General features: G+C 41.3%; 1 protein-coding gene across 1 annotated transcript in view; it reads right to left on the bottom strand.

The window, feature by feature from the left end:
* Positions 1–15841, bottom strand: part of dnah2 (dynein, axonemal, heavy chain 2) — a 122204-nt gene that overhangs the window by 23956 nt on the left and 82407 nt on the right. The window contains 14 exon segments of the mRNA XM_041779160.1: positions 27–143; positions 1468–1637; positions 2776–2917; positions 3014–3130; positions 3328–3538; positions 6040–6179; positions 6473–6605; positions 8514–8653; positions 8832–8992; positions 9185–9352; positions 11896–12045; positions 12213–12343; positions 12427–12512; positions 12638–12826. Of these exon segments, the coding sequence (XP_041635094.1) occupies positions 27–143; positions 1468–1637; positions 2776–2917; positions 3014–3130; positions 3328–3538; positions 6040–6179; positions 6473–6605; positions 8514–8653; positions 8832–8992; positions 9185–9352; positions 11896–12045; positions 12213–12343; positions 12427–12512; positions 12638–12826 (2055 nt within the window).

Here is a 15841-nt window from a genome sequence, read left to right as displayed (position 1 = left end):
TGTCCTCACTGAGACACCCCACTTACTTCACTGAGTTTTCTCTGAGCCTCTGCCAGTGCAGCCTGCTTCTCTGCTAGCTGGGTCATAGCAGTGTTCAGCTGGGCCCGCTTTGGCTGCACCACTCTGTAGATACGCCCATAAACCTGTGGGAACATGCACATCTGAGGACTGAGTTTTCGTCCATATACTCCCTGTTCATATAGACATTTCACTGATAGGTACTAGACTGGATCCTGAGCCTTTCACTACCACTACAGACTGGTTCTTCTCTAGGAATGACTAGCTCCACATCCAGACAGAACATGGTCATGTCACCCTGTGTGAGCCTGTGCACACTGACACCGCTTTGATAATGTTTAGCATATTAAAGAATAAAATCAAGCTCATGTTGTGCTAATTATTTTTACACACTGACACTGAGATGTCCAGGTTTGAGTTTTTCTGGGTTTTTTTTGCATCAGTTCAGTGAATTTAAACAGGTGACTGATGATTTAGATCAGAGCCTGCTCCTTCCTTCTCTCTCACGCATTGACAAACCTGCATTTGTTGCCAGGTGGTTTTCTCCACCGCATCTGTAGCATTTTCTAATTTCTGCTTTATTCCATTCACCAGGCTCTTTCACGCCTCCATTGCTTATGCAAACTCGGGTGCTTTTTCAAAGGTCAGTCCGCCTCAGAACAAACAATCTCTACATCAGCTGCAGTGAAGTCCTGTGCCAGCTTTCCTACTTCTGCCACATAATCCCCCACACTTTATATGACTCTGGTGCCCTCTGCTGGCACTAAGATGCAATCACATTCCACTCTCTTCATAACACAGGGAAGTTCCTGATTGATGACATTTTAGGATTTTGTGGAAAATCTGTTCAATGACTTTTCTATGGCAGCATTTTTGAACGGGTACGTCCAGGAACGGGTACTGCAGGGATTATTTTACATACTCCTGTCAGAGTTTTTGTACACTTAATTCCACTCTTATACATGCCTGTTAAATGTGTGTTTAGTTGAGATCTAATGTAAACTAATGACTGGTTAATTTTGCTGCATGTATTACAATAAAAAGATCTTGAGTTAAAAAAATGACACATCGAATGAGCGAGAGACTCTGCCTCTCTAAAATGCTTCTTTTATACCCAGTCATGTGACTGACCTGCTGATAATTAGCTGCCAAATGCTCCTCAAGCTGTTTTTCATTGGTGCCACTTACTTTTCCAGCCTTTTGTCACCCTGTCTCTACTTTTTAGTGATGTGTTGCTGCAATCAGAATCAAAATGAGTTAAATTCTTTAACATCTGATATATTGTTAAACTTTGGTTGTGAATAAATACGGGTTTATTATAAAAATGAATGCATTCTGTGTTTTTTGTACAATTTACTCAGTGCCACACCTGTTTGGAGTTAGGCTTGTAAATAAATACAGCCACTGTTCTAATGTGTTCTGGTGTGAGTGGCCCTGATAACCTCTTACCTCCATGGCTCTGACCCACATACAGAGCGACTTGGCAGCCAATGACACTTTGCCAATGATCTCTGGTTGGAAATCTGACAGCTTGCAATACTGGCCGATCTTCTTCAGCACACGGTCTGAGATGTTGTCCTTGTCAAAGTTCACTAATGTTTTGATGAAGTTGGCTTCACCTGTCAGAACATTTTCAAAGAAAAAAACATCAGTGGCAGTTTCTTACATTTTTCTTTGCTGTAAATTTCAAGAGAACCTTGACTGTTTAACTTTAATTTGTAGGTCACTTTTTTTTTTGGAACCCGGGCCGCCCACATACACGGTGCATGCCTTAACCACTCGACGACCGGTTTTGCAGAATGTTTTAATTTAGCCCATTGGAAGGTTTTCCAGCAAGACAGGCCTGTCAAGGTCATGCCACATTATCTCAATTGGATTTAAGTCCAGACTTTCTATAGGCTACTCCAAAACCTTAATTTTGTTTATTTCTAGAGACATTCAGAGGTAAACTTGCTGTATGTTTCAGATCATTGTGACTGCAGAACTGATGGCAGGACATTCTCCTTCAGGACTTCCTGGTAGAGAGCAGAATTCATGGTTCCAGGTCCTGGTCCAGACCATCACACCACTGCCACCATGGTTGACTGTTGGTTACTTTTCTTACCATGAAACGCTGTGCAACTTTTACATCAGATATAATTCCCCAAAGGTCTTGGGGACCATCAAGATGATTTAATCAAATGTGAGACGAGCCTTTGTGTTCTTTTTGCTCAGCAGTGGTTTTGGCCTTGGAACTCTCCCATTGATGCCATTTTTGCCCGGTCTCTTTATTTTGGTTGACTCATATCAAACTGAGTCAATGGAGGCCTTCAGATAGAAGTTCTGGCATATTTTTGGGAGCTCCTGGATGAGTCAATATGCTCATTTTGGCAGGCTGGCCACTCCTGGGAGGGTTCCCCTCTGTACCAAATTTTCTCTATTTGTGGATAACGGCTCTCATTGTGGTTCACTGGAGTCCAAAAGCCTTCAAAATGGCTTTATAACCCTATCCAGACTGTAAGTAGTCCCTGACTTTGTTTCTCATCTGATCTTTCTGTAGATTTTAACATGATGTGCTGCTGTTTGAGGTCTTTTAGCCTACTTCATGTTGTCTGACAGGTTCTATCTGATTGATTCTTTGTCTTTGAAAAATAAAATGAGCTTGATGATCTGAAATATTTAAGCTGGTATCTTCTACTCCATTGCTATCGCTCCGTTCTTTAGAGTAACTCCACATGCATTTGTCTGGTACAACTCCGTTCATTCACTCTCTCCTACCCAGCTGTCTCTTGGCCTCGGCCCACGTTGGCTCCTTGCACAGAAGGATCATGACAGCTTGCATGACTGTCTCCACCAGCGCCGGAGGACGGCCGTATGACTTGATCTCTGTCATGTCCTTCTTATTCAGAGACTCCAGAGCCTGTGAGCGAACGGAGGACGGGACAGCCAATGTTTGGATAAGCAGATGAAGACAAAAAGGCACTGACATTTCAGATAACTAAGCAAAAACATGTACCTTCATGGCCTCTTCAAGGGCAGGAAGAGCCTCGTCCAGCTCTTTCTGTGCATTCTCAGCGATGGCTTTACACTCTAACTCTTCAGCTGCGATTTTCTCACTGCTGGCACTCACAGTCTAAAAACACATGTAAACATACATCCATGAGTCCCTGACTTTTATGTCTCTTTAAACCAAAGAAAAGATGCTTTCTTCAGAGCACCAACACTGATGTTTATGCAGTCTAGTCATCTGTAAGCTCAGGTAGCTGACTCATTCAGAAATCTTAGTTTGACCATTACTTTAACAAGCTTACTCCTGTAACTGTGGCGTACCTGCTGCTGAATTTTGGCCTCTTGATTCTGCTGAACAATGACGGTTAGGTACTCCTCACACTGGATCTGGAAGTCGGCCACCTGGTCCTTGGCCTCCTCCAGCTCCACAGACATGACCTCCACCTTCTCCCGTGTGTCGCTGATCTTGAGTAGGCCGTTACGCAGCTTACTGACCTGCTCTCCCAATTCACTACGCTTCTCTGCTAACAGCCTAGAGAAAGGGACGATTATACAGTTTATCCACAGCATTTTAACTTTATGGAGAGCAGCAGAGCCTACGAGAGAACAAGCTGTGAGCATGCATGTGAATGAGTGAGAGGTTTGAAGAGTCAGAGTCAAAGAGCTGAGATTTGAGAACTGTGGTGAAATAACAAACAAGGGGAAACAGAGGTCTAAAGGCCACGCTGTGCAGTGCTCGGCATCAAAAACTTATTCAGAGTTGTGTTTAAGAAGAGTTTCCTTGTTTAAATCTCATCAACCCTCAGGCATGGCTTTAATTTACTACCCTTTAAAGCCATTAAGGATAAAAATGCCTACTTCCAATAAACTGCTATAAAATTAACAGATTGATATTTTATTCTGCTTCTTTTTGTAGAAATCTCTTTAAAAACTTCAGCTGTGCTCGAAACTACCAAACATTCAATCATTTTGAAGATTTTAACCCTTTACATGCCAGTTTGATTACTTAAAGATCAAAAAATGTGGTTTGAATGGGAGTCAATGGGACGTTTTTGTCCACAAGTGACTCAAAAGGGTAGTGAATTTTAAATTGGATGCTACACAAAAACTAAAAATGCATCAAAGTCAGTATTTTGGCTAATGTTTGACATACCCAGGACTGATTTAAAAAAATAATGCCCAACCCCCCAACATTAGTTATCTGTAAAATAATTAATGTTTTTTTTGTGTTTTTTTTTTTTAGAAAAAATACGACCATCCTGTAATCAAACTGACATTTAAAGGGTTAAAATCCTGAAAATTACTCAATAATCAATTGTTTTGATTACAACTGAAGTTAATCAAAGATCTGACCAAAAAAAGCAGAAAAAATGTTTTGTGAAGTGGACGTTTTTATCCTTAACCCTATAGAACCATCGGCACTACAATAAGCACATCCATTTTTGACTGGCGGTAGATTTGAAACCTGATAAGATAGATCGATCATTCTTTTTGCATATAAAACTTGGAGAGTTACACTAACACTTCACACATTCACCACATTTTAGAGTGCTTTTCGTTGCAGTGATGGGTTTGTAAAAATACACAATAAAATGCACATAAAAATCTTTATAAACAAGACCACGGGTATTTGCAGCACTTCCTGCGTTGAAATAAACATCATCACATTGTGGGCATGACCTGTCACATGGTTCTTAAGTGTCCCTACCTCATAGGCTCCCTACCCCAACAAAAGGAAGTGGTGTATTTTCCCGGGAGTTGTATTTTTTTCCATGGAATACATTGAAGAACTTCGCCTGCACACATACTCGCCCTCGCTCTCATTTCAGCCCAACTTTGTTTTACAAAAACACTCAGACACACCAGACATCCATCACACACACCTCTGACACACTTCCACACATACGTAGTTATGGATTCGCAAAACCCTGGTCCTGCCAAACAGTTTTAGAGCTTTAGTTTTAGAGCTCTCAAACTAATTTCAACATTGGATGAAGAGTCTAACTACTCATTTGGCTCGTTTTTTTTACAGGTTACAAAACTGACTATATATCAAAAAGCAAGTTATGAACAGACTCAAAATAAATTTCCTGTGGTTCCAAATGATATTGTGCAACTTCTTTACATTCACAAATTTGAGGAATACAGCTGTGCAATTTCTGTATTTTAAAATAAATGTGAAAAAACAAAAACAATTTTCTTTTTTTTTTTTTTTTTGGTTTATTGCACTTTTAAGCAATTTATTGTAGTAGTTAAGACATAAGTCAATCCATATTATTAAAACTTGGGATATAAGGGTTATATTGATGTAAAGCAAATAAAAATACTACCTAAAATAGCACTTCAGTATGTAAAAACTAAACAGTATGTCCTGGCGGACTTGCACAATGGTAGGTTTTAAAGGGTTAATGACTCGAAAGGGTAGTAAATTTTAAAACAGATGTTACACAAAAACTAAAAATGCATCAAAGTTAATATTTTGGTTAATCATTGACATGCTTATGCTGGATTTAGAATAATGCCTCAGCCATCCAACATTTGGTTTGAGGGAGATATCACATTTTTTCCACTTTTTTTTCATAAAAACATTGACTTTAAGTAATCAAACTGGCCTTTAAAGGGTTAAAATCCTCAAAATGATTGAATGTTTGGTAGCTTTGAGTACAGCTGAAGTTTTTTAAGAGATTTATGCAAAAATAGCAGAAAAATATGAATCTGTTAAGTTTTTATAGCAGTTTTTTGGAAGTGGACATGTTTGTCCTTAATGGCTTTTAAGGGTGACCTATTATAGCAATTGAAATTTGAATTCAAAAATTTTCCTTCAAAGAAACTTTGTTACAAAAATGAGACCATATGCACTAACACAGCCAAAATGGTCCGCAGAGAAAGAGGAAACATTTGCCCAAATGGACAAAAATGTCCCTAGTGATGCCTGAGGGTTAAAGAAGAGAGCTGAAAAAGCAGATAAAAACAGGAAATCAGCAGCTTAGAAGAAGGGAAGTAAGACTGATAGCAGCAGGCTAAAGCTCTCACTTTTTATATCCGGACACCAGCTCCAGGTAGTTGGTGGGAGTCACATAATTATGCCTCCTCAGCTCCACCTTCATCCTCTGTGAAACCTGGGCTACTGACTGGTGTGTGGTCACAAAGATACTGGCCACCTTCGTCTGGATCTACGACATCACAAAGCAAAAACGTTAGCCTGACATGCTAACAAGGAATCCAGGTTTTTTCAATGAAACACACATTTTCTTGTATTTACACTGTGACTATGATCTCCCTGTGTTTGACATCCTACATCTGCTCGTCTGGAGCAGCTACCATCTCTTTTAGGACGGCTAAAACTCAGCATGATGACTAAACAGATGTTTGGCTTATTGAATGGTGGCTGAAAAAGCTTTATACTATCACAGATCCAGTATGTAACATTGTAAATAGCTCTATAGTCTGTAGCATAATGCCTCACCCCACTCACAGAGCCTAGGTCCAGTCCATCCAGGTACCTCTCAGCCACCTCCAGCAGGGCGTCTTTAGGCCACTCACAGAACCAGTCAATGGAGGCACAGTTTACCAGAGCTGGGTACTGGAGGATGCGTTTTCTGTAGACATAGAGGTTTTTGTGAGTTTTGTTCCTGCGTGATTGGCTGTAATATGATGCTGATCTACAAATCACTGCCAGTACATTTGGCAATTTAAACAGTTTTGAAGACAATGAAAATATCTTCCTGCATATGCTTAAATAATTCAAACTTAAAGATATACAGGTGTTTCCTTTTGATGAAGAGTTTTCAGATGGATCCCTAGAAAATCATTTTGGCTCCTACAGTCACATACAGCAGAGAATCCTCAGAGCGTACAGCTGAGACGCTTAGTTTGGCTTCTAGATGGTATAGAGCAGTGTAACTCAACCCTGCTCCACCAAAGAGCCACACTGTTGAAAAATGCCTTAGGAAGAGCCACAATCAAAGTGGTGAAAAGTGGCAAAAAACGATTATAGTGGCTAAAAAAATTAGTACGAGGTGGCAAATAATGGTCAAACAGCAGCATAAAAGTGGCAACAAGGGGCAAAGTAGGCATAAAATGGCAAAACGTGGAAAAACAGAGAGAAAAAATGGCAGAATAGGGCAGTCAGTGGCAAAAAATGGCCAAATAACAGCAAAAACATGGCAAAAATAAGTGTACAAGTGACAAAAATAGGCAAAAAGTTGGAACAAGTGTCAAAAAGCAGCAAAAAACATGGTAAAATGAGTGTAAAAGTGACTAAAATGGTCAAAAATTAAAGAAAATGGTCAAAAAACAGCAAAAAATGAGTGTAAAAATGACTAAAATGGTCAAAAATGAAGGAAAATGGTCAAAAAGCAGCAAAAAATGAGTGTAAAATGTGGGAAAATGCCCAAAATATGGCCAAAAATTAGTCTAAAAGGGACTAAAATGGACAAAAATGTGAGAAAAATGGTGAAAAAGCAGCAAAAAGTGGCAAGAATGCTGAAAATAGTGGTATTTAATGGTACAATATGGCTTAAATGGGCGAAAAGTGGCTAAAAAGGGAAAAATTTAAAATAGCAAAGAGCAGGACGAAAGAGGCAAAAAAGTGGTGGCAAAAATGGGATAGAATTAGTAAAAATGAGCAAAAAGAGATGGCAAAAGTGGGCTTAAAGCAGTAAACATCGATTAAAAGTGGCAAAAAATTTGAAAAAAAATGCAAATAAGGGCATTGGAAATATACAAACAAAAAATATGGGTTGAAAATGAAAGCCAACTGTATTAATGTGGGGATTTAAACTGATCAATGTGACTTGCAATGGCTAATTTCTGAGGTCATAGTTTACCTTTATAAAGGTTATCTGGGGGAATAATATTTCAGATGAAGACATAAAAGAGCCACCAATAATCACAAAAGAGCCACATGTTAAGTATCACTGGTCTAGTACCTTAATCAATGTGACGTTATGGCTCTAAACATTTCTAAAACATATTATATGAGCTGAGTATATAGATACAGCCAGCAGGGAACATGTAGAAATGACGACTATGACGACTGAGAGTGATAACTGCTTATTTCCTCCTGATTCCAGTCCCCATTATGGACTTTCTACTAGAACTGCTGGGACTCTGCCTGTTAAAACATGTACACACCATCGTTATACCCCCTCTGATTTATATTTTAGTAATTCAGATATTTCCCTTTATTACACCAGGAAGACATCCATGTGTCTTGATCAAAAGTGCACATCAGAGAAAAAACCCCTAATTCAAATAATAAAAAATGTAAGCAAATAATGGAAATTTACAGAAATACAGGTAAGTGAGAAATTTGTCAGAAACTGTGAAACTGAATGACAATGCAGTGAGAAGACAGATATTTGCATCCTTTTAAAGCAGTAATGTGCTGCTAGAGGAAAGCTGCTGCTCCGCTCAGATGGCTCAGCCTCTGCCTGCTTCACATCTACACACTCCTGTGTTTTAAAAAAGTTATCCAAGGAGTAAACGCTGACACCACGCTCTACCTGAAGGGCTCTCCCACGGGGCTCATGCAGAGAACGATGTGCAGGTTGTTCCTCACTCGCTCTATCAGGTAGCCAAACAAGGACTCAGGAGTCTCCATGACGTTGTCTTTCCTGGCTGACTCTGACAGGGCGTTACAGACCTGGAGATGAAACCACAGTGGCCTGTAGCGTGTGCTGGATTTACCGAGAAACTTACTTCAGACATGTTTAGATGCTCTAACCATCAGAAAACTCACATACTCTTAGCACAGACAGGGTAAAGACTACAGAGCGGCACGTGTGTTATTAGTCTACTTTAAAAACCACAGAAACACCCACCTCAACAAACTCATCCTGCTTGTAGAGGTTCGGCACCTCTCCTGAGCTCAGAATATTGTTGATATCCTCCAGGAAGGATTCATCCACAATCTGGGTGTCGTTGAACAGGAAGACTGTGGGCTTGTTGTCAACACCGGTCAAACGGTACAGTTTCTTGATGTCTGAAAGTAAAGACAGAAGAGTCTTTTGCTGACTGTTGTTAAAGGCAGAGGTGATTCCAGACTGAGGTGAATCAGCTGACTGGCCAGGCCTCACAGGTTCTTTATTTTTACAGTCCTGCTGTGTTCAAATGTCTAAACCTCATGAGTTAGGAGTCTTTTCCTTGTTTTCCGTGTTTGAGTACGTAGTCTCACCTTCTCTGAACTCCTGTCTGCGGTACTGCTTGGTGACCTCCACCTGGAACACCTGGTACTCACAGATGAAGGCAGCCATCTTGGACAGGCTCTGTCTACCAGAACCTCCAACACCAACAAGCAGCATGTTGCCTCTGAGCTGGCTGATCACACGTACGGCACGAGTTACTGCAAAGGGAGCAGAGAAATCATCTTTACCAGCATAGAAAGCCTGATTCACTAAACGGCTGTGCAGCCATTGCTCCCATTAAACTGGACTCAACCATTCACAGAGCACACGCAAAGGGTTAAAGCCCTTTATCTTTAAAATAAATGATGATAAACTGTGAGTAAATGAGGTCAGAAAATGTTACTTTGACATTGTCAATTCTAAGCCATAACCAGGAGTTAAATCAGTCTGAAACAGCTGGTTTCTATCCATGTGTGGCGCCGTTACACGTGATGAGGGCGCATGTTTTCTTTGGGTTTCCTTCATTCAGAGAGGAAACTTTATCATGGCTGTGCTTCAGTGAACATATCACTATCACCTTTAATCACACCAACTGTCTGTTATTCTGAAAATGTAATATGGATTATCAAAACTGGTGCAGGATTGACACTCCTTTAGTGGATGGAATGGGATGGCACATGCTGTAGGAGCGGGGGGTATATGGTCAGAAATCCAACAGGAGCCAATGGGGAGGGGGATTAAAGGGGACCTATTATGCTAAAATCCCTGTTTTTAGGCTTTTCTAACAAAAACATGTGCCACTGGCCTGTCCACAATCCCCTCAGATACCAGAAAAATCAATTTCCTTCCTCCCTCTCCTTCTCCACCTTTCAGAAAATGTGTGCTGGGGAGCAGGTGGCCTAGTGGTTAAAGGCGCTCCCCATGTACGCAGGCGGTCCAGGCTCGAATCCAGCCTGAGGCCCTTTCCCGCATATGTCTTTCCCCTACTCTTGACCCTGTTTCTGACTCTATCAACTGTCCTCCTCTATTTAATAAATGCCCAAAAATAAATTTTTAAAAAAGAAAAAAAATGTGTACTGAAACAAGCTGTTTTCAGAAGTTCCCTTTGAATATTATTCCCACAGAAAACCTTAAAAAAGGGAAACTTTTATGCCCTTTTTCACCATATTTGTCATTTTTCATCCATTTTAGCTACCTTTTGCCGTGAAATACCACTTTTTCCTACTTTTTTGCCCATTTTAATCTCTTTTCACTTATATTTTTGCCACGTTTTTGCCACTTTTGGACCATTTTTTGCCACCTGTAACTCATTTTTTTGTCACTTCTCACTCTTTCTTGCTACCTTCTGGTCCTTTTCCTCCCCATTTTTACCCATTTTTGTTGCTTTTTGACCATTTTGCCACCTTTAACTTATTGTTATTGCTGCTTTTAGCTGTTTTTGCCACTTTTCACCACTTAGATTGTGGCTCTTGCAAAGGTATTTTTCAACAGTTTGGCTTTTTGGTTGTGTAGGGTTGAGTAACACTGCACTAGACGATGCTGTGCAGTACAGTGGCTCACAGCCTGTCTAGTCATGTCCTGGAGTCTACATCCCCTCTATTACTGATGGATAGAATCTAAATCCCTCTCCATTATTCCTCCTCTTGTTCTTCCCTTAAAGGTAAAATAAGACTCCAAATGTCAGCAGACAGTAAAAGACTGATATCTAGAATGACGAGCGTCTCGGGACATCTTCTAACTATTTATCCTTGTATCACACCGATGAACTCAGCTGTTTTTGCAGTGAAAGATAAAAATAAGATCTCCTGCAGATATTTCTTAAATGAAAGGTCACCTTCTGTGCAAAAATCACCTTTTCAGGCTTTTCTAACAGAAATCTGTGCCCCTGGACTGTCCAAAATCCCCTCAAGTACCAGTAAAATCCATTCCCTTCCACCCCCCTCTTTCTCCACCTTTCAGAAAATGTGTGCTGAAACAAGGCGTTGTCAGATTTTCCCCTCATGATGTCATGTGGGGAGTTAGCCCCGCCCCCAGGTTCAGACGCCCCTCCCTTGGAAGAAAGTTCCACCTTTTCTCCTGATCTTCCTCTGAGCTGCCAGCTGAGATGCAGGATAGTTCAGTGGGTTACCCTGCTGACTTTGATCTGGGAGAACATCAGGAGTGCCACATCCATTTCCTGAGAGGGGTGTGGTCAGGGGCGGAGTCAGACAGCTCAGACACATTTAAAGCCACAGACACAGAAATAGCTCGCTCTGAGCAGGGCTGAAACAGAGGAGTTTTTAGACATGCAAAAATCCTATACTAGTGTTTTTTCAGCAGTAAAAATTTACAGGCATGTTTTGGGGACCTCTGAGACGATATAAACTTGTCTTAAAGGGTTAAATATGTCCGCTTTAAGAAAAGAGCCCAGCTCTCGTCATCTTAGTTTTTAATGCTTATATTTGAACATTCAGTCTTCTGTCAAACATGGATATCAACGGCTATCCACAATCGATTTCTTATAAATCTTCAGATACTTAATCCATTCAGAGAAGTTCGTTTTCACACTTTGCCTAATAAACCCTTTCAAAAATCTCATAAAAAGCAGTTGTTGAGCTGAGATATTTTACTGATACTGATTTTTAGTGTCGACGTTGAACAGCAAAGACAAGTCAGAGTGAGAAGATGAGAACCTTGTAGACTGAATGCTAAAGGAAGGGGTTAAGGGGTCTTGTAAATGCGATCCTTCCCACTGAGCGTGTGCAAGGCCGTGTTGACGTACTGTGTTCAATGGCGTCGCGGAATAGCACCAGGTTCATGGGCACCACTCCAGGCATCATGTTGTAGTCCTCCAGCTGGGTTGTCATGAACTTCTTCAGACTTTGTACATCCAGCAGGTCTTCATACACCCCAGTCTCACTCATGAAGTCACCTGACCCATACAGAGAAATCCACACAGATACACATTTAGATCTACTAGTGGAGTTTATTTATAAACCCCAAAGAGGAGACTTCAGTTCAATCTTATCTCTACCACTTCAGAAAGGAGAGGCCTTCACATTAAAGGATGAGGAGATATCTCTGCAGGAGTAAATGTACCAAATATAGGAGGCTGCTTGTTGGGGCAGATGTTGTGGAACGTGAGGTCAAACAGAGAGGAGAGTTTCTCGCTCAGCAAAGAAATAAAGACCTCCATGTCACTGTGATCTACCAGCCGGTCTGAGAAAACTCTGAAAAGAAAAAACGTTAAGCTTGTATAAATCTCATGTGTTAGTATTTCTTAAACTTTTGTTCTGTAGTCCATAGATGTTACCTGAAGCACTCATGGATCCAGAGCCGAGTGATGTTGTTTTTACTATCATGGAACTCTGGATGAGCTCTTAGCAGACCCTGAAACACCTACAAGGGGTGGGAAGAAACAGATAATACACGGATTATACATGTAAATAACTGTACTGTCTGTTTAGCTGTGCGTGTGTTGTACAGTGTTTTCATCCTCTGACCCATCTCTGCATCATCTCTACCTTGGAGATATCCCTGAGGTTGAAGAGGTAGTGTATCTTGGCTGGAGTGGGGAGAAAACAAGCTGAAACAGCGTAATACAGTTCCACAGTGGCCTGTGTCAGAATCGCTCCGATAGGTTTCACGTTCTCCTTAAAGCCCTGCAGCTTTTGGTTGATCATGGTACTGTAGATCCTCCTGATCTGAGACTCCTGCAGACCATGAGAACAGGTGTGTTCAGGCCAGGTACAGATTATTGAAGAACCAACCATGAGAGAAAAAAGGTGTAAGCTTTAAGAACAGTATTTGGCTCATTTCAAAAATAGTCTGCAGTTCTGCCCTACTTTAACAAGGGCCGAGGAGAGGCACTGCAAAAACAAAACACAAACGAGATGGCTAAAAGGAGTTAAAAAATCATTCAAAAAGCCAAATATTAGGTCTAAAAAGGACGTCATCTAGAACAGGGGTTCTCAACCTTCGCAGCCTGCAACCCCCGAAATAAAGGTGCCAGAGACCGGGGACCAGTCATGAACAGCCATGAACAGTCATGAACAGTCATGAACAGTCATGAACAGTCATACACAGTCATGAACAGTCATGAACAGTCATACACAGTCATGAACAGTCATGAACAGTCATACACAGTCATGAACAGTCATGAACAGTCATACACAGTCATGAATAGCCATGAACAGTCATGAACAGCCATGAACAGCCATGAACAGTCATACACAGTCATGAACAGCCATGAACAGTCATGAACAGCCATGAACAGCCATGAACAGTCATACACAGTCATGAACAGCCATGAACAGCCATGAACAGTCATACACAGTCATGAATAGCCATGAACAGCCATGAACAGCCATGAACAGCCATACACAGTCATGAACAGCCATGAACAGCCATGAACAGCCATGAACAGTCATACACAGTCATACACAGTCATGAACAGCCATGAACAGTCATACACAGTCATGAACAGTCATGAACAGTCATGAACAGTCATACACAGTCATGAACAGTCATGAACAGCCATGAACAGCCATGAACAGGCATGAACAGTCATACACAGTCATGAACAGTCATACACAGTCATGAACAGTCATGAACAGCCATGAACAGCCATGAACAGTCATACACAGTCATGAACAGTCATGAACAGTCATGAACAGCCATGAACAGCCATGAACAGTCATACACAGTCATACACAGTCATGAACAGTCATACACAGTCATGAACAGTCATACACAGTCATGAACAGTCATGAACAGTCATGAACAGTCATACACAGTCATGAACAGTCATGAACAGCCATGAACAGCCATGAACAGGCATGAACAGCCATGAACAGTCATACACAGTCATGAACAGCCATGAACAGTCATGAACAGCCATGAACAGCCATGAACAGTCATACACAGTCATGAACAGCCATGAACAGCCATGAACAGTCATACACAGTCATGAATAGCCATGAACAGCCATGAACAGCCATGAACAGCCATACACAGTCATGAACAGCCATGAACAGCCATGAACAGCCATGAACAGTCATACACAGTCATACACAGTCATGAACAGCCATGAACAGTCATACACAGTCATGAACAGTCATGAACAGTCATGAACAGTCATACACAGTCATGAACAGTCATGAACAGCCATGAACAGCCATGAACAGGCATGAACAGGCATGAACAGTCATACACAGTCATGAACAGTCATACACAGTCATGAACAGTCATGAACAGTCATGAACAGCCATGAACAGCCATGAACAGTCATACACAGTCATACACAGTCATGAACAGTCATACACAGTCATGAACAGTCATACACAGTCATGAACAGTCATGAACAGTCATGAACAGTCATACACAGTCATGAACAGTCATGAACAGCCATGAACAGCCATGAACAGGCATGAACAGTCATACACAGTCATGAACAGCCATGAACAGTCATACACAGCCATGAACAGCCATGAACAGTCATACACAGTCATGAACAGCCATGAACAGCCATGAACAGCCATGAACAGTCATACACAGTCATGAACAGCCATGAACAGCCATGAACAGTCATACACAGTCATGAACAGCCATGAACAGCCATGAACAGCCATGAACAGTCATGAAAAGCCATGAACAGTCATGAACAGCCATGAACAGTCATACACAGTCATACACAGTCATGAACAGTCATGAACAGCCATGAACAGTCATACACAGTCATACACAGTCATGAACAGTCATGAACAGTCATGAAAAGCCATGAACAGTCATGAACAGCCATGAACAGTCATACACAGTCATACACAGTCATGAACAGTCATGAACAGCCATGAACAGTCATACACAGTCATACACAGTCATGCACAGCCATGAACAGCCATGAACAGCCATGAACAGTCATACACAGTCATGAACAGCCATGAACAGCCATGAACAGCCATGAACAGTCATACACAGTCATGAACAGCCATGAACAGCCATGAACAGTCATACACAGTCATACACAGTCATGAACAGTCATGAACAGCCATGAACAGCCATGAACAGGCATGAACAGTCATGAACAGTCATGAACAGTCATACACAGTCATACACAGTCATACACAGTCATGAACAGTCATGAACAGTCATGAACAGCCATGAACAGTCATACACAGTCATACACAGTCATGAACAGTCATGAACAGCCATGAACAGTCATACACAGTCATGAACAGCCATGAACAGCCATGAACAGTCATGAACAGTCATGAACAGTCATGAACAGTCATGAACAGCCATGAACAGTCATGAACAGTCATGAACAGCCATGAACAGTCATACACAGTCATACACAGTCATGAACAGTCATGAACAGTCATGAACAGCCATGAACAGTCATACACAGTCATACACAGTCATGAACAGTCATACACAGTCATGAACAGTCATGAACAGTCATGAACAGCCATGAACAGCCATGAACAGCCATGAACAGCCATGAACAGTCATACACAGTCATACACAGTCATGAACAGTCATACACAGTCATGAACAGTCATGAATAGCCATGAACAGCCATGAACAGTCATACACAGTCATGAACAGTCATGAACAGTCATGAACAGTCATACACAGTCATGAACAGTCATGAACAGTCATGAACAGTCATGAACAGCCATGAACAGTCATACACAGTCATGAACAGTCATGAACAGTCATGAACAGTC

The sequence above is a fragment of the Cheilinus undulatus genome, linkage group 22 (assembly GCF_018320785.1).
Source record: "Cheilinus undulatus linkage group 22, ASM1832078v1, whole genome shotgun sequence".
NCBI lineage: Eukaryota > Metazoa > Chordata > Actinopteri > Labriformes > Labridae > Cheilinus > Cheilinus undulatus.
The sequence above is the reverse complement of the archived record's forward strand: the minus strand, read 5'-3'. Positions and strand labels throughout refer to the sequence as shown.